The sequence below is a fragment of the Pogoniulus pusillus genome, chromosome 22, assembly GCF_015220805.1.
Source record: "Pogoniulus pusillus isolate bPogPus1 chromosome 22, bPogPus1.pri, whole genome shotgun sequence".
NCBI lineage: Eukaryota > Metazoa > Chordata > Aves > Piciformes > Lybiidae > Pogoniulus > Pogoniulus pusillus.
The window spans coordinates 19,421,951-19,442,774 of NC_087285.1; the positions used below are offsets into that span (position 1 = coordinate 19,421,951).

The following is a 20,824-nucleotide window of genomic DNA, read 5'->3' on the forward strand; positions in this document are numbered from 1 at the left end:
AAGGCTTCGAGGAGACTTTGTAGTAGCTATCCAACATCTGAAGGGGACCTACAGGAGGGCTGGGGAGGAACTGTTTACAAGGTCTCGCAGTGACAGGACTAGAGGTAATGGGCTTAAACTGGCAGAGGGAAGACTGAAACTGGACATTAGAAAGAAGTTCTTTACAGTAAGGGTGGTGAAACACTGGCACAGGCTGCCCAGGGAGGTTGTGGATGCTTCCTCCCTGGAGGTATTCAAGGCCAGGTTGGACAAGGTCTTGAGCAACCTTGCTAGTGGGAGGTGTCCTTGCCTATGGCAAGAGGTGTCCTTGCCTATGGCAAGAGGTCTCCGTGCCTATGGCGGGAGGTTGGAACTGGATGAGCTTTGAGGTCCCTTCCAACCTATTCATTCTATGACTCTGTGGGTCCTCTTGGGTGACAGTGTTGTGGTGCAATTTCCCCACTTGGTCAGGTAGATCCACCCCATTTCCTTGCAAAGCAACCAGAAAGCATGGGTAGCAGCTTCTTGTCCCCAGTTCAAACAGGTGAGGATGGGATTTGGTGTCCCTCAAACCTGTGCTGCAGGGAGGTAGGAGCCTTTCCAATGACATCAGTGATGCTCACTGCCACGGTGCCTGCGCTGCCCAGCCTTGCCCCTCCACAACCCTCGGCATTTCACAATATTTATGGCCACTCCTCACCCTGGGCTGCTTAGACAAATAAAGCCTAATGCAGCCTGAGGCAGTTAATCTCTGGCTCTCCAGCCTCCCAGCAATAACAAGGCCTGGGTGGCATTTTAAAGAATGCACTGGGGGAGAGGGGGAGCGCTGGGCTTGCTTTTACACGGTGGTGGAAACACAAGCCTGCCTTTGGTGGAGATAAGAGATGTTGGCCAGGCTGAGCTGCTGCTCAGAGGTTATAGTGGTGATGGAAGGCAGGAGACTCTGCGTGGCGTTGGCCCCACAGTAACCTTTGCCAGAAGAAAAACACTTCTTAGTACAATGGTAAGGTTAAATAAGAGAAGGAAAATAAACAGGGCCCCACGTGAACTTAGGAAACCTGTGCTGGCATGAAGAGAGGTGTGCATGGTGAAATGGGCTGAGCAGCACCTGGAAAGGCTTTGGTCTCCAGAACCATGTTGCTGGGAATGGGAAGGGGCCCGTGTCTATTCTCAGCACCTTGTGATCAGCGTGGTGCCAACGTGGCCCCACTGCCAAACAGCTTCTCCTGCCTTTGTGGGCCGTGCCAATGTGTCTTCCCTTCATTCATGATTGTAAGGGTGATGGAGCACTGGAACAGAGAGGTTGTGCAGTCTCCTTCTCTAAAGACTTTTAAGACCTGTCTGGGTTCATTCCTGTGTGGCATGCCCTAGAAGATCCTGCTTGGACAGGGGTTTGGACTAGATAATCTCCAGAGGTCCCTTCCAAACACTACCATTCTATGATTCACTCACACCTCGGCTCTCCCACAGGGCTGGGAAGGCCACTTCAGCCTCCTGCCATGGCTCTGAGCACCAAGTACCTTGCAGTGACCAAACAGGGACGTCCAAGGAAGCGGCGTGTTGTCTGTTTAGCACAATTTCCCCCTTAGTGCTTGTGCTGCTTGGGTGGAAGTCATTAGCATGTGTAAACTCTTCCTTCCCGTGGCGTCCGCTTGCGTGCTCTCCCCGCTGAGCTGCGTGGCAAGGGAAGCACCTTTGAACGGGAAAACAACAGGCAGCCTCTTGAGTATCAACAAGAGAGTAACTGGGTGTTTAGGGAACTTGGGAACCTTCTCTTGAGTTGTCTCTGAAAAGTAAGCAGAAGGTGTTTTTTAGCTTATTTGCCTTCGCATAGCAGCAGGGCCCCACGGTGCCATTTAGGCTGGGCGTTTGGCTGGAGGAACCGCGCTGTGATATACCAAGTGTGACAGTGCCAGCTCAGCCTTCCTTGGAAGGGAACCCAACGAGCTTCGTGGCTGCATGAGGGGTGTTATGTGGAGGTGGAGAGAGAAATCTGTGCAGATGTTTAAACAGCCAGCTGATCTCAAGTGACGTGAGTGCCCCGATCCACTTTGGCTCCCGGAGATGCTGATTATCATCTCCTGCTGCAGCGGGTCCTGGCTTGCGGTCGCAGCTCCATGCCAAGAGAAACCGAGCGCGCGTGCGCCTGCAGCTTGCCATCGGTGCCCCGGACAGGCCCCGTGGGGCTGCCTTTCTTCCCAGCCCTGAGTTTCGTCATCTTCACTTCTCCTTGCCCAGCGGGGAGCAGATGGGATCACTGACCTGGGGGTGAGGAGCAACTCGGCAAAGCCCTGTGTGAGGGCAGAGCTTTACTGCGCTTTTTAGAGCCTGTCCCTCTTGGGGATCCTGCAGAGAGCAGAGAAAGGTTTTTATTAACCACATCAGGGAAGGCTCTGGGTTTGGCCAGCTCTGGCTGCTCTCAAGGATGGCAGAAAGCCAAGTTGTGCAGTGCTGTCCAGGAGAGCTGAGGTTTTTTATCTCCTACGTTGCAGTAGGAGCAGTTACCTCAGGGAATCGCATCTCCTGTCCTCTTAGGTCTGCAGCAAGCACTCGGAGCTCTTCCAGCAGCCTTCTCCGCTTGCGTGTGTGTCTGACTCCTACCTGTGGCTTACTTCCTCTGCCACTGCCTCTGATGAGTAACTCTGCTTGGAAGAGCGTGTGCCTGCGACCTCCCTGCCTCCTCTGGTGCCCACCCCGTCGGAGGCAGCAGAAGGGGCCGTGCAGATGCGCGGGTGTGCACGTGCCGCTGTGCATGCGAGAAGCTGCACCAGGGAGGAGGGTTTGGCTCTCCTGCTCCCCAGGCAGCAGCTCTCTGGCATGCCTGTGACCACTCTTCCCTTTGCTGCTGCATTATTATTATTTTTAGGTTATACTTGATGCTTGGAAACCCTGCTTTGATAATCAGGAAGTTTAAATTCCTCCTGCACTTTGCTCATGCTTCCTACTTTCTGGGCTCATCTACATCTAATGGAGCTTTCTCGTGCTGCACTGGCTCTGGGATAAATCCCTTTTCTTTCTTCCCTGTTATCTTTCATTAGGGGGAATAAAAATTCCTCCTTCCTTGCTCCAGTATCTTTTTTTTTTCCAGGCCAAAGCAGCCTGGTTCCTGCTGCCCTACGCTCTGTGGCTCAGGCATGGATGGAGGTAGGAGACTGCATGGCAGGCTTGCAGAGAGCCTGGAGCAGATGGAGAATTGATTCCAGGTTTTCCAAGGCCAAGATAATCATCTAATTGCAAAGCTGTTTTTTCCCCACTTACCCTGCTCATCTGCTTCTCTTGCACCCAGCAGCTGGAGATCAACTTGAGGATGGGTTGTTCTGCAAAGGAGAACAGGCACTGCCTGCTCCAGGCAGCTGTTTGATTTGAGGGTTCTGAGTGGATTTCAATTCACAGCTAAGTAGCAAATATCTGGATGCAAACACCAGGGACATCAAGACAGAGGAACAGGTCTTTTCCTGCTGGCACAGTGCCTCCCAGTTCAGCTGCATGGCTTGCAGACCCCTGAAAAATCCCAGTGCAGTCAGCATGGATGCAGTAGCCTGGGCAGGAGGCAGGCAGGATCCAGAGGCTTTGCTCACAGGGGAGAAACCTGCCCTGAATGGACTGCAGGAGCTTCTTCTGTGTCCTGCTTCATCTGTCCGTAAGCCAACAGTCTTGGGAAGAGCTGAACTTTAAAAGGCCAACTCTTGTGCTCACTCATCGAGGAAAAAGCAATCCTGCAACTTGCTTTTTCCTTTCCAAATGCTGCTGCCCTTTTCTCGCTGTGCTCAGTGCCAACCCTCAGGCTCTGTCTGACTTCCAGATCAGCTGCTTCTGCCTCTTCATCTCCCACTGAGAATCAGATTCTGAGGTCTTGAACTCTATCTTCCCCGAGTGGCATATCTGTAGCATGCTTCAACAAGAGCTCCACCTGAGCCTCTGGAGATGGCTCAAGATGGAGCTGTAGTCAGTAATGCTCTGAGGGTCTCCTCTCCAATGCCTCTCAGGCTTTTCCCTTCCTCTGTGTCCATGCGGCAAAGGCCTGGAGCTGTTGGTGTACTCCCCTGCCCAGGCACTGGAGCTGGTCCTGGCTCTGCCCGAGCTGCCATCAGATTAAGTGTGGGCAGCAGGGGTTCCAGGAAGGGTGATGATGCCCTCACATGGGCAGGGGTATCCTGCCTTGATACACCTGCCCTGTCTTGGCACTGGGCAATTTGGAGACTCCTAGACCTGTGTGTCTCACCCAGAGTACTGGGTGTAAGAGACGGTCATGACTTTCTCTCCAGGATCTTAGCCCTCTGTTGGGGAATCTCTATGGATATCCCACAGGGGCAAAATCTACAGTTCAGCTGAGTTGCCTGAAAAGGTGCTTTGTCTTCTGTCTCCTGACACCATCAGGTACGGCACAAGAGGCAGTGGCTAACAATTTCCTGTTGTCATTTACCCTTTGTCACTCTATAGTCTGTTGCTTCATCTAAGTGGCTGAAGATGTCTCTTCAGATCCCATGGGTTTGTACCCACTGCTGCCAGAAGTACTTGAGCCCAGTAAAGCCCCTGGGATTACACCTGTATAGACATGGGGTAGCATTAAACTCTAGATTCTGCAATGGTCAGGCAACTTCTGAGTCATCCCAGAGAAGTTAACTGGAAGTAGCAACAGTGGAAGCTTTGTCCAAGCCACTTGCCCAAAGATCCCAGAGCCCACAGGGGAATACCTCTGGCTCATCCTGGCCATCTCTTTGTGCCGGCAACGCCTGTCTGCCACGTACTAGATTTGGACCCACACTCATTTTACGTGACCTGTGGACCATCCATTGCATCCCTGCAGGTTAGAGATGTAATGAACAATGTTAATTTCTGTTCCTGGTCCCCTACAGCCATCTGATCCCTCTGCTCTTTCTGCACAGTGTTAATCACATCCTGCGGGGGCAGAGAATGTGAGCAGGGCAAGATCTTGAAAGAAGTAAATTAAACCGGGAAGAGAAGCAACCTGACAGTCCTTAAGATGTAGGAGGATAATTTTAATTGAGTTTTGCAAGGGTTTAGCCATGCAGTTAATAGGGGCCGCTGGTAGAGGGCTGGCTGTGTATGCTAAGCAGGCAGCTCGCCTTGGGCTGCTGCAGAGCCGCAGCAGTGGCAGAGTAGGAGCTGCCATGGGCAGGTCTGAGGATGTCTGTCCCTTGGGGAGTGAATCCTGTAGACAGAATAGGTCCTGTTCCTGTCTGAAGGTGCTGTGCTGCCCCTCCCCGCGCATCCCGCCGAGCCGGAGCTGCCCTCCGAAATGTCAGGGAGAGGAAGCAATCCTGGGCTTGTTAGTTTCTACAAGGAAATAAACCGCACAGATGGCTCAAGCATCCTCTATCTCAAAGGCAGGAAAAGGATTCTCCGGGCAGAAGCAGGCGGCCAACAAAGCCAGAGAGGTTCAGGGAATGGGGGGCGGGGGGGGGCCCAAACAAAGCGGCGTCTGGCCCGCCGCTGGCCAGCAGCAGAAAGGGTGGGCGGGCAGCCCGCCCAGGGGAAGGCAGCTCTCTGATGTGCCGGAGCATCCCTCAGCCCGGCCAGCAGCAAACAGCCGGCTCCCCAGGGACCTGGGCAGGCTGCTGACAGCAGAGATCCTGGAGGAGGTCTGCAGGGTGGCCCCGGCTGACCCACTGCCCCAGGCCGGACATGTGGCTACCTGACAGAGGCTAACTTTGGCTCAGGACGTAGCCTCCCGGGGAGGATGGAGTAGGGAGCGAGTGCGGGGGGTGGATAGGGAGAGGAAAGACAGCAGGAGACAGAAATGCAAACATGGCCTGACAGCCATGGGGCGGGAGGAGGGGAGGAGGAAAAAGCAGGGTAAACCTGGCAGGATGGAGCAGGAAACCGGGCTGGAGTGAGGCAGGGCGATGGTGAGATAGTGCTTCCTGCGGAGGAGAAAGGCAGACAGATAAACACTCCCAGACAGGCGCTCCTTGACCCTCCTTTGGGATGATGTGGTGGCCGGTCCCTGGAGCGTGGGTGGCTGTGCCCCTGCAGACCAGTCCCAAAAGCAGGTGGCAGCATGGTCGGGCGTTGGATGTAGCTGTGCTCTGCTGCCTCGGGGTAGCTGGCTTGTGAAATACTCTGATTTAAATCCTTGCCTAGAGGCACCAAGGGATCAGGACTGAGGGTTACAAGGGTAACTTTGCTGCTCAGGAGAGCCCAGCTCTCTTGAAAGTGGCTTCAGCTTTCAAGCTCCTCTATTTCTTTCCCCTGGTGAGACTGCCAGCTTGGAAGTCCAAAAGCTGAAGGATCACAGGGAGCTTGTGGCTTTCTTTGTCTCATTCCCCATCAGTGCAGGTGGTTATGAGATTTTTTTGTGTGTGTGCCTTGCCAGAAAAGAGCTAAAGTTTATGAGTGATGAAGCATTAAATGGGCCCACTGGGGTAGGTACGCTGAGGCCAGAGCAGCCTTTTGGGCTGAAACTGGGGGTCTGTTTGGCTGGACCCAGAGGCATTGGATGCCCTGTCAGTTTGGTCATACATCCTTCCTCCTCACTTGGCATTGCTACAGACCCATTGTGCTTGGGGCATCTCTGAGGATGGCACAAAGAATAAAGCATTTCCACCAGCCCTCAGATCCTGCTTGGGGGGCTCCTGCCTCCCTACACCAACTTACCCACAGGTGTCTTGGGGCAAGCTTAATGTCTCATTATGCTTTTGGTGTTGGACAGGAGGGATCAGAAACTCAGTAATGATGATCACCTCTGTGTGTGAGTATTGACTGAGCTCTGTAATTACCAGTCCTTTTTTATCCCTTGAAAGAGGACAGCCTGCCCTGGTTGGAGCAAAGGAACATCTGATGCTTTCTGAATAGCCTCACAAAATGATGAGGGCACAGATCCACCACGCTTTGATTTGCTGACATTTCAGGGCTTTGTGGTCCATGGATGAAAGTCTCTAGAGCAGAAGAGTGTTGTCTCACCACTGGTATTGCTCACTGTGAGAAGGGAAAAGCTGTTGCCCTGGCCTGAATGAGCTCTTGGTGCACAGGGGTCAGTGGTGTGGCTGGGACAGTGATGCTGCTGTAGCACAAGGAAGGCTGCAGAGAGGCTGATCGTGCACAGAGGAGCACAGCCCCTCTATTTAACCCCTTTAGGGACAGCAGCCAACCCTGGGCTGCAGAAAAAGGAACAGCTTTTATGAACCCTATGAAATAAGGAACCTGCCCATTGTGCAAAGGCAGTTTGGAGGCATCATCCTTTTTTCTATCACTATTGATTCTAGTTTATTCATTGCTTGCACCTCAGCCCATTTCCATCTTGCCCACACAGCCCTTCAGCACACCATCCCTGTTTGTTTCCCAGCCTCACAATGGGCTTGAGTGGCTGTCATCCTGTCCTCAATGTCCCTGGGCACAGACTGTTGGGCAGAGCCTGCTCCATTTTGGTGTGAATTCCCAGCACAGTTTGGGGCTCACTCTGAGCACTGTGAGGTTGGACACAAAACGCCTTCTGTTTCATCCCCACATTGGCTGGGGCCTGCCACTCATTTCTCAGCCTCGTGTGATATCTCACCTCTCTGCAAAATAAGCCTTGCTCCGTGCTGGTGAGCACCAGAAGGAGGAAGAGGAGTAGCTGACAGCCCTACGTCCAAATTCCCCCTTCTGCTCTGCCAGCTGCCTGCTCCTTGTGTTACTCACGCATTACTGCTCCAACTCCCAGCTGGATGCTTGCCCCATGTAGAAGGAGGAGTCACTCCATGGGAGTGGAAGTTGGCCTGACTCTGCCTCTAGCACGTGGGCTTCACATGTGTCTGTGGTTGGGCATGGGCTCTCCAGCACCTGGACAGTCAGTTCTACCAGAGCAGGTGGGGAAGAGGTGACTGGAGCAGAGGGAGGAAGGCTGTGCCTGTGGGGCAAGGGGAGATGGTGCACATGCAGTCTTACCAGCAAATGCTGCTGCTTCGGACAAACCCAGCCTGGAAAGCTGGATGAGAGGGCTGCAAAGCAAGGTTTCAGAGTCCTTTTTTAGCAAGGAGTCACGTGTAAAAGATGAGGGGTAATGGGTGTAAGATACTCCCAGGGAGATTCCAATTAGACAGTCAGCTGTAGGAATAGTCCCCCCATGGTGGAGCCTCCAGCATCAAACACTTTTAAGATTCACCTGGACAGATTTCTGGGCCGTGTTGTCTAAGCTATGCTCTTCCCAAGAATGGTTGGACCTTGAGATGTCTTCCAACCTGATATTCTATAATTCTGTGAAAATTCTCCTCCCTCTCCCCCAGCTCTCTTGCTGCTCTTCTGCATCAATAAGGGTCATTTAGTCCCTGTTATCCCAGTTAGCAGTACTGAATGTTACTGCTAGCTTCACAGGAGCTGGTCTTTGCTCACATAGTAGCTGTGGTGTGTGATTGCACATCTAACTGCATGTCTGGCCCTGCTTGCAAGGTCAGAGCCCCATAACTGGCTTTTCTGCCTGCAGGGCCAGCTTGGGGCAGCCAAATGTCCAGGCTAAGGGAAGCAGGAGATGCTTTGCAAGCTGAGCCACTTTGGGCTTCGTGATATCACTGGACCTTGAGCAATTCCAGGATGTTCAGAGTGCTGCTGAGCTTCAGTTAGAGACAGCTGCCCAAGCCCAGTGAGTCAGAGGAGGATCATCCATGGTGATTTGTATTGCATACTGGGAATGTGGGTAAATTCAGGAGTTACATCCTGGACCTTCAGTCTGGGGATTCAGTTACCTGGTAAAAATCTGCCAGAAGTCCCTTTGGTAGAAAGCATCCAGATCTCAACTCCCTGCCTTGCTCTGTTGGGATGCTCATTGACTGGGAGCTTTTGGCTTGAATGTAGCTGAGATGGGGCAGTAGCAGGCTCACAGTAGCTTATTGGGCAAAAGGACATTCTTTATTTCCCTTAGAGGCTATCTTAGAATCATAGAATCAACCAGCTTGGAAGACACCTCCAAGCTCATCCAGGCCAACCTAGCACCAAGCCCTGTCTGGTCAACCAGACCATGGCACTAAGTGCCTCATCCAGTCTTTTCTTGAACACCTCCAGGGATGGCGACTCCACCACCTCCCTGGGCAGCCCATTCCAATGCCAATCACTCTTTCTGCCAACAACTTCCTCCTAACATCCAGCCTAGACCTCCCCTGGCACAACTTTGGACTCTGTCCCCTTGTTCTGTTGCTGGTTGCCTGGGAGAAGAGACCAACCCCACCTGGCTACAGCCCATGTGTGGCCAGGTGAGGTGCAGGGAGACAAGCATGAGCACACAGCCTTGTCTGGACCAGCTTTGCTTCGTGCAGGTCATTTTGCAGCTCTGGTCACAAAACCCTGAAGCAGTAAGTCTGGTGACAGGAGCAAGAGCTGTGCCGGTTAGCTGGGGACACGCAGTGGACCCAGTCCAGTGCCAGGGAAGGAAGTCAGCGAGAAGGACAGAGTGTGAACAAAATCCCTCTCCGGAAAGGCACTCTGTTAATCAGTCAGCAGGGCCAACTCAGCACAGAGGGAGGGAAGGGGAAATGGAGAGGGGCTGAGGTGGTAAGCATGGGCTCATAGGGAGGACCTGGTGCAGGGCTTCCTGTGAGTGGAAGCAGAGAGAGCACAGGAGCTGCATCATGCCATGCCATGCCATGCCATGCTGTCCCTGCACCTTCAACTATGCATGGCCTTTGTGTGGGCTTATGAAGCCTTTGCTTGCTGCTGGCTCTGGCACAGCCCCCTCTGGTAAGGGGGCTGGAGCACAGTCCTGTGAGGAGTGGCTGAGGGAGCTGGGGGTGCTCAGCCTGGAGAAGAGGAGGCCCAGGGCAGACCTCATTGCTGTCTACAACTACCTGAAAGGAGGTTGTGGCCAGGTGAAAGTTGATCTCTCCTCTCAGGCACCCACAGAAAGAACAAGGGGACACAGCCTCAAGCTGTGCCAAGGCAGGGTCAGGCTGGATGTTAAGAAGTTCTTCACAGAAAGAGTGATTGGCATTGGAATGGGCTGCCAGGGGAGGTGGTGGTGTCACCTTCCCTGGGACTGGATGTGGCGCTTGGTGCCATGGATTAGTTGATTAAATAATGCTGGGTGATAGGTTGGACTTGCTGATCTTGAAGGTCTGTTCCAACCTGACTGCTTCTGTGATCTGGGTGTCTTCAGCCATCATGGGAGTAAACCAGGCCCATGCAAAGCTTTCCTGCAGTGTGCTCCGGAGTGGAGAGATGAGATCAGGCACAAGGCTGGAGCCTATGGGCTGCTTGGTCTCTGCAAGACCTCCTTAGGGTGAGCAGGGGTTTCCTGGGTGAGCATGGCTTCTTCGACAGGCAGCGAGAGCTCTGGGATGCAGCCCTGCTGCTGTGCTGAGAGCAGCAGTGGTTTCAGGGTGCAGAAAGAGGCAGAGAGGGCTGGAATAAAAACGAAGGAGCCGCCAGTGATAAGGAGAAGGCCCTCAGTGCAGCCTGGCCCCTTTCAGAGCCAAGCGCTGAGAGATCAAGGGTAGGAAAACCGCTGGGAAACGCAGCTCTCTGAAAATAGACAAGGTGTGAGTGGCTGTAGGCTCCTGCTTCCTCTCCCCGCATCCCATCAATCCCTCTCTGTTTATTTTAACATCCCACTGCCAACTTGCTTGGAAACCATCTTGAAAAAACAGAGCTGGCCGGGGCTGCCACATGCCTTTTTAATTACACGAGCGCGCTGCTGCGCGAGGGCGCGATCCGGCGCGCGGGAGAACCCGGCTGGGCGCCCAGGGCTGAGCAGATAAAGCATCGCCGGGGCTGGAGGTGGGGAAGGAGGGACTCGAGGGGAGAGGACACGCTCCATGCGCTGGAGACATCTCCCTCGTACCCTGGGAGCTGCTGGAGACGCAAACCATCTGTACGTCGGTTAGCAGAGGTTTCATGGTCAAACTTAGCACCGAGTTCAGTACTGGGGAGAGTGAGAGGCAGGGCAGAGCCATGGCAGGGCGTGTTCGCCCAAGGCAAGGGCAGCGATGGAGTGGGTCTGTCTGGCAAGTACTGTGAGGAATGAAGAATTGGTTTAGGCAAAGCTGATGGTCTTGAAGATGCTTTTGGCAGGCTGAGAATGGCTCTCTGCACATTCCTTTTTCACCTGTCCTAGATGCCACAGGTGACTGTGGGCATTGGCATCCCAAGATGCCAGCCCCAGTGTCAAGGTGAGTCATGTGAGCCTTTGCCTGATGTGGGGAGTCCCTGAAGCCCCCTGAAGCAGTTGAGGGCCAGCAGGGGGGATGGATGGGCAAAAGCTGGCCTACCAGCACAAGCGTCCCCAGCCCTACGCCATGGCGCTTTCGGAGGGAGCAGTGATTCCTTTTCCTGTTGTACTCATGGAGGGCCATGGACAGGATGCATCTGCAGGAATCCCACAGCCTCAACCTGCACAGATCGTTCTTCTTCTTTCTTCCCCTCCACCCCCGGTGTTGTTTGCTAGCAGGTCACTGGGCAGCACATGAAGGGAGGCAGAGAAGTATTTCTGCATCCATCCTGCTCCCTCAGAGCACTGGAGTGGGGCAGGTGCAGTGCACGGCATTGGGTGAGAGGTTCCTGCCACCTTGGTCCGCCTATTTAGTGGTGCAAGCAAAGAGGACCACTCTGTTTTTGAGACCCAGCCTGGCACCTGGCGCAGCCAGCCCTGGGGATTGCCCTGGCAGGAGCTTTCTGCTGGCTGCCCCGGAGCAGTGATTGCGAGGGTCTGCTGTCCTTAGCTGGCCCGTGGAAGCCACAGCTTTTGGATCTGGGGCTGAGTGCCATGGGGGTGGCAGGCACCCCCAGCCGCTTGCTGGGGCGATGGGCTGGCAGGCTGTGGCCATCTGGAGAGCACTGTTTGCACTGGGATAAGTGTGTCCGGCGTTAATAGGAAATGCAGCTTAGCGGAGAGATTCCTTCCCCCCTCCCCCAACCCCCCCCCCCCCCCCTTTTTTTTTTTTTTTTTAATAATCCTCGTTACATTTTGAAGGGATTTCACCAAAAATGCGCTCATTTATTTTCACAGCCCCGGGGCACATTTTTGCGTTTGACATCTAAGGTCCCCCTCCCTCGGGGAAGGGAAGGCTGGAGGCAAGGCATGAGGCAGGGTGTCCTCGATGGGGGCCGAGCACCACCCGGTCCCGGGGGCCGCGGTGACGCCAACCCAACCCACGCGTTGAATGACGGAGGGTGGCTGCTGCTGCGGCTGCTGCTGCGGGGCAGCCCCCGGGCAGCCCCGGGGTTGACGCCGGCCGCGCAGGCAGGGGCAGAGCCGCGGGGAGGCGGCGGGGGGCCATGGCCGGCGCCCGCTGTTGCTATGGGGGCAGCGGCGGGAAGGAAGCGGAGAACAATCAGGGAGAACAAGGCCGGCGGCCCCGGGCTGCCGCTGCCGCGCAGCACGTCCCTCCGCCACCGTACCCACTCGGCTGCCTCTCCTGCTGCCCCGGGCAGACCCTGGGCACCGCCCCAGCTCTTGCACGGCGCTGGCTCCTCATGCCGTGCCTCGGAGAACGTGTGCCAGAGGTGGCGGTGGCTATGCGGTGTCTCATGGGGCAGGTTTCATGGAATCATAGAGTGGTGTAGGTTGGAAGGGACCTCAAAGATCATCCAGTTCCAACCCTCCCACTAGAACAGGTCGCCTCGAGCACCTCCAGGGAGGTTGTGGAGCACAGAATCACCCAATGTGATCACATTGGGTGATTCTGTGCTCCACAGCCTCCCTGGGCAACCTGTGCCAGTGTCTCACTATCCTCACTGTAAAGAACTTCTTCCTAACATCCAGTTTGAATCTCCCCTCTGCCAGTTCAAACCCACTCCTCCTCATCCTGTCACTACAAGACCTTGTCAGTAGTCCCTCTCCAGCCTTCCTGTAGCCTCCTTCAGATACTGGAAGGCCACTCCAAGGTCTCCTCAAAGCCTTCTCTTCTCCAGGCTGCACAGCCCCAACTCTCTCAGCCTGTCCTCAGAGCAGAGCTGCTGCAGCCCTCTGAGCATCTTGGTGGCCTCCTCTGGACTGGCTCCAACAGTTCCATGTCCTTCTTGTGCTGGGGGCTCCAGAACTGCACACAGGACCCCAGGTGGGGTCTAAGGAGAGCAGAGCCAAGGGGCAGAATCCCCTCCCTTGCCCTGCTGCCCACACTGCTCTTGCTGCAGCCCATAGAGAATCATAGAATCAGCCAGAATTGGAAGGACCATCCAGTTCCAACTCCCCTGCCATGGGCAGGGACACCCTACCCTAGAGCAGGCTGACCACAGCCTCATCCAGCCTGGCCTTAAACACCTCCAGGGATGTGGCCTCAACCACCTCCCTGGGCAACCCATTCCAGGCTTTCACCACTCTCAGGCTCAATAACTTCCTCCTCACGCCCACTCTGACTCTCCCCACCTCCAGCTTTGCTCCATTCCCCCCAGTCCTGTCACTCCCTGAGAGCCTATAAAGTTCTTCCCCAGCTTTTTTGTAGATCCCCTTCAGATACTGAAAGGCCACAAGAAGGTCACCTCAGAGCCTCCTCTGCTCCAGACTGCACAGCCTCAACTCTTTCAGTCTGTGCTCATAGGAGAGATGTTCCAGCCCTCTGATCATCCTCATAGTCCTGCTCTGGACACGCTCCAGCATCTCCACATCCCTCTTGCAATAGGGGCTCCAGAACTGGATGCAGTACTCCAGAAGCATTTGTCATGTGGCTCTGCCACAGGGCTTTCAGGACAAGTGGTCCTCAGGCCACAGTTTTGGAGGAGAGACACCGCATGGCATTCCTGCATCTGGTGAGACCCATGGAAACACAACATCCTTGAGACCTCTCCCTCCCTGCCCCATCTCTCTGACGCATGGGTTTGGCTGTTAGGAGGGAAGGAGAAGGGCACAAGAAGAGTGTTGCAAACCCCTCCCGTTTGTGCAGAAAGTGGAGCTAGCAACATATTTTTTTCATTCTTCTCTTCCTTGGTGTTTTGCATCTACCTGACTCACAGCTTCACATTTCACAACTTCTTTTTTGTTTTGTTTTGTTTTACCTTTTCTTTCCCTTTTTCTTTTTTCTTTTCCCTTCTATTTCTGGTTAGTTTGCTTGCTTGTTTTTGCAGTCACCAAGGCTGTTCTTTTGAATTACCTCGCAGTCTCCAGAAGCTGAGGCTGTGAGATAAAGATCACAAAGTAATGACAGTCAGCAACGCCGCGCTAACGAAAAGCGAGGGGGCTGTGTCTCTGAAGGTAACCGGTACTTCGAGATGCTTTGTCCATGAGGAGCTTGCTTAGGGTGCGTGTCTGGCGTGCCAGAGGTGCAGGCACCCAAGAATTGGGACTCTCCACACCCCAGCCTCCCCCCGAAAAAACCCAAAAAAGGCTGGGAGAAGCAGTGGTAATGTTTAACTGCCCGTCCTCGAGCCTGGGTAATTTCACTGCTGGAATGCCTGTCCAGCTGTGGTGCAGGGAAGGGGGCTGCTGTACTCCCCAAAGGTTCGGTCCTGACCGCTTGTATCTGAGAGTGGCCAGCCGGAGACAGGCGTTCTGTGAATGCCTGCTGGCTCCTGAGGGCTTCAGTGTACAAAGGCAGGAGTTCTGCGTTTGTGATATCTAGGCAGCCCTGATTTATCCCTCTGATTGGAGAGAGCTACACACCTATAGAAAAATCTCTTGCCAGACTCCCTCCACTTAGCAGATAAGATCATGTCAGAGCCCTAATCCAAGGGAGCTCAATCTCAGTCACCTGGTGAGGAGTGACCACACCTGGATTCCCTGGTTTCTGGTCTTCCATTCTTTTTCTGGCCCCCAGCTGCGCTAGTCTGTCTGTCTGTGCCCAGAGGCCGTCTGGCCCTGGCCCTAGGGCTGTTGACTAAGTGCTTCTGGAGCCAGGAGGGCTGCAAGCGACTCACATGTGACCCAGTGAGCCGGCAGACTCCTGTGAGAACTTTCCTTCAAGAAGCTTTGCCCCTCTCTGGGTTTATAATGCCGAGCTAGCTGCTGCCCACAGCAGTGGCTCCAGACTAGCAGATGTCTGCATCATTCCCCCTCTCTCTCTCTCTCTCTCTCTCTCTCTCCACAGATCTGGTGAGCAGCTATTCTATGACCCCCCCTACCCTTAGCATCACCGAGGAAGAACACATCATCAACACCAAGGACACGCTGACCATCACCTGCAGGTAAGCTGCAAGCAAACATGGCTCTGCCTGGAACACGCTTACCTCGTAAGTGTTGGAAGACCAGGCAAGGAGACCCCCTCAGGGACACCTTGGCTGCAGTACACCATTGCACCACTGACTAGAAATCTTCCACTCTCACCAAGTATAAATCCACCTAATTAATTAATTGAAATGAAAAAAAAAGGCTGAAGAGGTCTCAGAGAGGAAGGTGATAACCTCTGCTGCAGTCTTGCAGGCAAAAGGAAGATAAAGGTTGGCATGCACTAATAGCTTCCTTTGTAAGATCTTCAGGGAATCTGGCCTTCCTAACTCTCCTTCTCTTTCACTGCTATTCCTTATTCTCACTTCATCACAGCAGGGCTGTAGTTTGGGTGTCTAGATCTGGCAGTTCAGTTTGGGGGGGTGTTAAGATCTATCAACGGGAGAAACCGAGGCTGCACTTAGTAATAGCTGTGAGAGGCTTCCAGCTTCTCTAGGAAGCTGGAATTTAATGCTCTGCTTTGTAAACATGGGAGTGAAGAGAAGCCCCATCCAGACCAGGTGAATAACTGAGCGAGGAGCTGGAGAACCCCTGGGTGTTTTGGAGGCTGTGGCTCTGAGGGGGCAGTGTGCCAGAGCTGGTTTATCTGGTGCTGAGACACTTGGCTGTACATGTTTTCAGCACTACCCCTATCTTGGAAAGGGTAAAAAAAAAACCCCACACCACAAGTGGGACAATTGACCAAGGTCAATTTTCCTCACAAGGCTGGAGTTTCCCTTCAGCAGCTGAAAGCAGAGCCATGCTTGAGATCCGAGTGCTAGGGCCCAGTGGGGGTATAAATTGAGCCTGGGCCTCAGATGGGTGTTTCTCAGTGTTATATATAACCAGGGAGCAATTACCGCAAGCACTTGGCTGGCATCGTGTTCGTGTCTTGTCACAAACATGTTTAACTTTTCCTGGAACAGATGGCATTGCTTTCACCTCGCAAATGAGCTCCCAGCTGGGGAGAGGGACAGAGGAAAAGTTCTTGATGGGCATCTTGAACTGTCTTTGCTTGGTCTGGGAAGGTGGGCAGCAGTAGGCTTGGTCATGCTGTCACCTGAAGAGCCATGGAATGCGCTGGCTTGTAGGAAATGCATGAGTTGGAAGACAGTGGTCAGTCATATAGCTGCTGTTGGGAGCAGAGAGGAAGAGGAGGGAGTCTGGGCACTCCAGTGCTCTGCCATGGGTAGTTCTGGGCTCCTCAATTCAAGAAGGATGTTGAGGTGCTGGAACATGTCCAGAGAAGGGCAATGAAGCTGGTGAGGGGCCTGGAGCACAAATCCTATGAGGAGAGGTTGAGGGAGCTGGGCCTGTTTAGCCTGGAGAAGAGGAGGCTCAGGGGTGATCTTATTACTGTCTACAACTACCTGAAAGGGCATTGTAGCCAGGTGGGGGGTGGCCTCTTCTCCCAGGCAAGCAGCAATAGAACAAGGGGACACAGTCTCAAGTTGTGCCAGGGTAGGTATAGGCTGGATGTTAGGAAGAAGTTCTTCACAGAGAGAGTGATTTCCCATTGGAATGGGCTGCCCAGGGAGGTGGTGGAGGCACCGTCCCTGGGGGTCTTCAAGAGGAGACTGGATGAGGCACTTAGTGCCATGGTCTAGTTGATTGGATGGGGCAGGGTGATAGGTTGGACTGGATGAGCTTGGAGGCCTCTTCCAACCTGGTTGATTCTATGATTCTATGATTCTCTCCACGAAGGGATGTGGGAGTTGACAGTCTCTGTTAAAACTCTGTGAGAAGGAAGATTGAGATTACCCTGAACAACCTTATAATCAGGCCAAACCCTTTCCCAGCAATGGCCCAGGAAGGGACACAGAAAGTGATTTCAAGGCTGTGTTGCTTGCAGATTTAGCCAAGGCTGAAGGACACACAGAGGTGTGGTAAAGAAAGTGTCTTCTGCAGTCAAGCATGAACATATCTGCTTAGCACCATGAAGCGGAAAGCTTTTCTTTCCAGGTAACCCTCCTGCACTGCAGACAAGATTGCCCTTTCCTTGTGCACTTGCTAGGTATTGATTAATGGGAAGGGAAAAGCACATGGAGTGGAAAAGACAAACATATTTCCAGTGCAGGCTCTGCAAGGCCTGGCCTTGCAGGGAGCATTCTTACAAGCTACAGAGTCCTTCCATGTGGCAACAAGCTCCTTGTTTTCTGCAGCAGTGCCAAGGCACATCTTTTAGATTTGCTGGGCAGCATCCATACAGCATGCTGGCATGGATAGGACAAGGGGCAATGGGTGCAAGCTGGAGCAGAGGAGGTTCCATGTGAACATAAGGAAAAACTTTTTCACTGTGAAGGTGACAAAACACTGGAGTGGACTGCCCAGAGAAGTTGTGGAGTATCCTTCCCTAGAGACAGCCAAAATCTGTCTGGATGTGTTCATGTGCTGCCTACTCTGGGTGATCCTGCTCTGGCAGGGGGGTTAGACTGGATGATCTTTTGAGGTCACTTCCAGCCCCTTACTTTTTGTGGATGTGTAGCACAGCTGAGATAAGGAACATTCCTGCTCCTGGCTCCCAGGTGCTGCGCAGGACTGAGCTGGCCAGCCAAAAAGCAGCAGGGCCATCTGCAAACAGTACTAAACCCCATGCACCCTGTGCCCACATTGATCCCTTGCTGCCTCCAACCTCTGCATCCTATTGTCTCAGATGTGCCCCTCGGGGGCTGTGCAGTGTCCTGCTTCACACCATTCACAGGTAGATAAGCCTCAGCATCTCCTGTGTGGCTCAGAGGTTCACCTTCTCCCTCTGAGCTCTCAAAACTCTGTTTATCTAATGTCTTGAGGAGAGGATTTCGACTGTGGGACACTATTACTTAACTTGAATGAAAAGCAAGTCTTTTCTGGTCCTTGGATCTCTAATTACACCCAGCTGCTCCTCCAACCTCTTCCCTGGACCATGGCCCACCCTATGAAGACCTGGCCTGTGTTAATGAGAGCTGAAGGGAAAAACATGCAGACCACCAAGAGAACAGGCAAAGGAGAGGGTGGTGGGGCAGGGTAGGGCAGAAATAAAAGCCAAATCAAATCCAGGATCCAGAGTTTTCCTGCTGAGCATCGTGCTGGAGGTGGCTTCAGTTTGACCCTGGTCTTCCCTTGAGAACAATGTCCTCTGGCTGCTCTTCGAGCTGCCCTGGAGCCAGAAGTATGGGCCTGCTTGAAGCAGTGCTGCAGAAGAAAGCTGAGCTCAAAACCCCCCACATGAGACTCCCTGGAGGACTTTCAAGCTTCACCCACTGAGCGTGGGAGTCCTGCAGCCAACCGCGCTCTCAGACTCCCTTGCAGCAGCCTGGAACTCACACACTCACAGCTCTGCAGCCCACCTCCTGCTCCCCAACCTGCCTAGCCTCATTGGTGACCAAAGTCTGTGCCAGAGCGTAGGTGAAGTGTTGCCCCTGCAGCTGGGTGTGTTTAACAGAAACCCAAAGCCACAGCACACACACAAGGAGCCACCAAGTGCTTTTGCAAATGGCATTGCATACAAGCATGATCCTTGGTCACCCAGCACAGTGCCCCCTTGAGAGGTCCAGACAGAGCACGGGACCAGTGTAGGAGCATTCCCCAAAATACAGATGATGCTAAGGCTGACTGAGAGCCCCAGTGGTGTTTTGATCTAAGCATGTGGCAGAGTAGGGCAAAGGGGCTGATGACCACATGGACAGTGCATCCTTTATTAGCTCCCATCCCAAGAAGGAAGGAAGAAATATTGTGAATCTCTGCATTCATGCCCCTGGCAGCCTGTGCTGGGAGAAAGCAGAGAGCTTGTGCTGTTCTGGCTCATGAATATTGGAGCAGAGCCCACAGCAGCCAGCTGCACAACAGCAGAAACCTCCGGAGCGACCAACTTGGTCCTGGTCGTGCCCCTCCAGCTACATCCATTCCACTCCACAGGTGCTGGCCACTCTGATGGAGAGGGAACATCACCCTGATGTGGTATTTAGAAAAAGAAGGGCAAGGCTGTCCCTTGCTGCCTAGTGACTTGTTAACAGAGCTGACTGGCAGATGCACAAACCCTGCTCTAGCAGAGAGGAAGTATTTGACCTCTGCGCCCTGTTGGCTGCTATGGAGGAAATGAGCACTGTGGCAGAACTTGAGGAACCTGAGGATACAGCAGTGCCCCACCATGACTGCTCTGGAGCAGCATGCAGGGACACACAACACCTGCTGCCTCTTTCCTACATGTGTGCAACTGCTGTGAACATCCTCCGTGGTGCTAAGGGAGGATCTGTCTGATCCTAGCTAAGCCACAAAGCCACAGCCAGCTTTGTCCATCACATCACGCCTTGGAGCTTCAAAGAGGACTGAAGAAAAGTGGTGCCACTTGCAACATCTCCCTTGGCAAGCATCTATCCTGAACAGATTTAGGAAAGCTGCTGTGGAGAAGCCTACAGTGCATTTGTTTTCAGCTGGCACCAGCGGGCTCCATCACCCAGAGGCACATTATCACAGAGCTGGAAGAAAACAACTTGGGAACAAATCTTCAAAGGTGGTAGGTAGGAGGGAGAGAACCAAAAGCTGATGCTTGGTCCTTTCCCCAGATCATAGAATCATAGAATCAACCAGGCTGGAAGAGACCTCCAAGATCATCCAGCCCAACCTATCCCCCAGCCCTAGCCAGTCAACTAGACCATGGCACCAAGTGCCTCATCCAGCCTTTTCGTGAACACCTCCAGGGACAGTGCCTCCACCACCTCCCCAGCCAGCCCATTCCAATGCCAAATCACTCTCTCTGTGAAGAACTTCTTCCTAACATCCAGCCTATACCTACCCTGGCACAACTTGAGACTGTGTCCCCTTGTTCTATTGCTGCTTGCCTGGGAGAAGAGACCAACCCCACCTGGCTACAATGTCCCTTCAGGTAGTTGTAGACAGCAATGAGGTCACTCCTGAGCCTCCTCTTCTCCAGGCTGAACAATCCCAGCTCCCTCAGTCTCTCCTCATAGGGTTTGTGTTCCAGGCCTTTCACCAGCTTTGTCTCCCTTCTCTGGACACCTTCCAGCACCTCAACATCTCTCTGGAATTGAGTGGCCCAGAACTGGACACAGATGCTGAGGGCAGATCAAGAAGTAAGTCCAAATCAGCCTGGCCTGCCTGACATAGGCTCACACTGATGTCTACACCTACTGCATCCCCACGGAATCTGGTGGAGCAAGACGTGATGCAAGGGGTGCCTTAGCTGAGAGCTGCCCGCAGGCTGGTCTGGCTGTTTATTCTGCCCATCCATGTTTATACAAACAGGTGTCACTCAGCTGCTGCTGGCCTCGCTGGCTGATAAAACAAGGGGATCTGATAACGTGTGAAAATCCCAGTGGGTCAACAAACAGAGAGCGGAAACGCCGGAGCCTTGTACAGCTGCCCTGCTCCCCGTGGGCAGCCAAAAAGGCCCCAGCAAAGGCAAAGCACTCTGGGGCTCCTTTGTGCACGCAGGGCCTGATGCTCTCAGCTGTGGGTTCAAAGTAGGGCCGGTCCCAGGTTTGCACCCAGTGCAGCAGGGCATGGCAGTGGCCCCTGAGTGCTGCTTGTTTGGTGATTTCCCTCTGCATGAACAGAACGGGAAAGCCTCAACATTCAAGCCTTATTTTATGGAAGTGTTTGTGAGCCTCTGAGACTTTGGGACAAAACTGCCTGTGACTCCTGGACACAAGCTTCTGGAGCTGCACTTCCAGTCCTACCTCAGGCACTGAAGGCATTTTTAGTGAAGGCAATTTAGGCTGGGTCAGAGTGTGGCTGTCCTTAAGGGCATGATGCTGCCTCCAGAGCCCTCGTGCCTGGTGACACAGG

General features: G+C 53.6%; 1 protein-coding gene across 3 annotated transcripts in view; it reads left to right on the forward strand.

Moving 5' to 3' along the window:
* FLT4 (fms related receptor tyrosine kinase 4) overlaps positions 1-20,824 on the forward strand; it is a 64,392-nt gene that overhangs the window by 9,853 nt on the left and 33,715 nt on the right. For all 3 annotated transcript variants that reach the window (XM_064162084.1, XM_064162085.1, XM_064162086.1), the window contains exon 2: positions 14,925-15,021. In XM_064162084.1, coding sequence (XP_064018154.1) covers positions 14,925-15,021 — 97 coding nt within the window. The remainder of the gene's footprint in view (positions 1-14,924; positions 15,022-20,824) is intronic.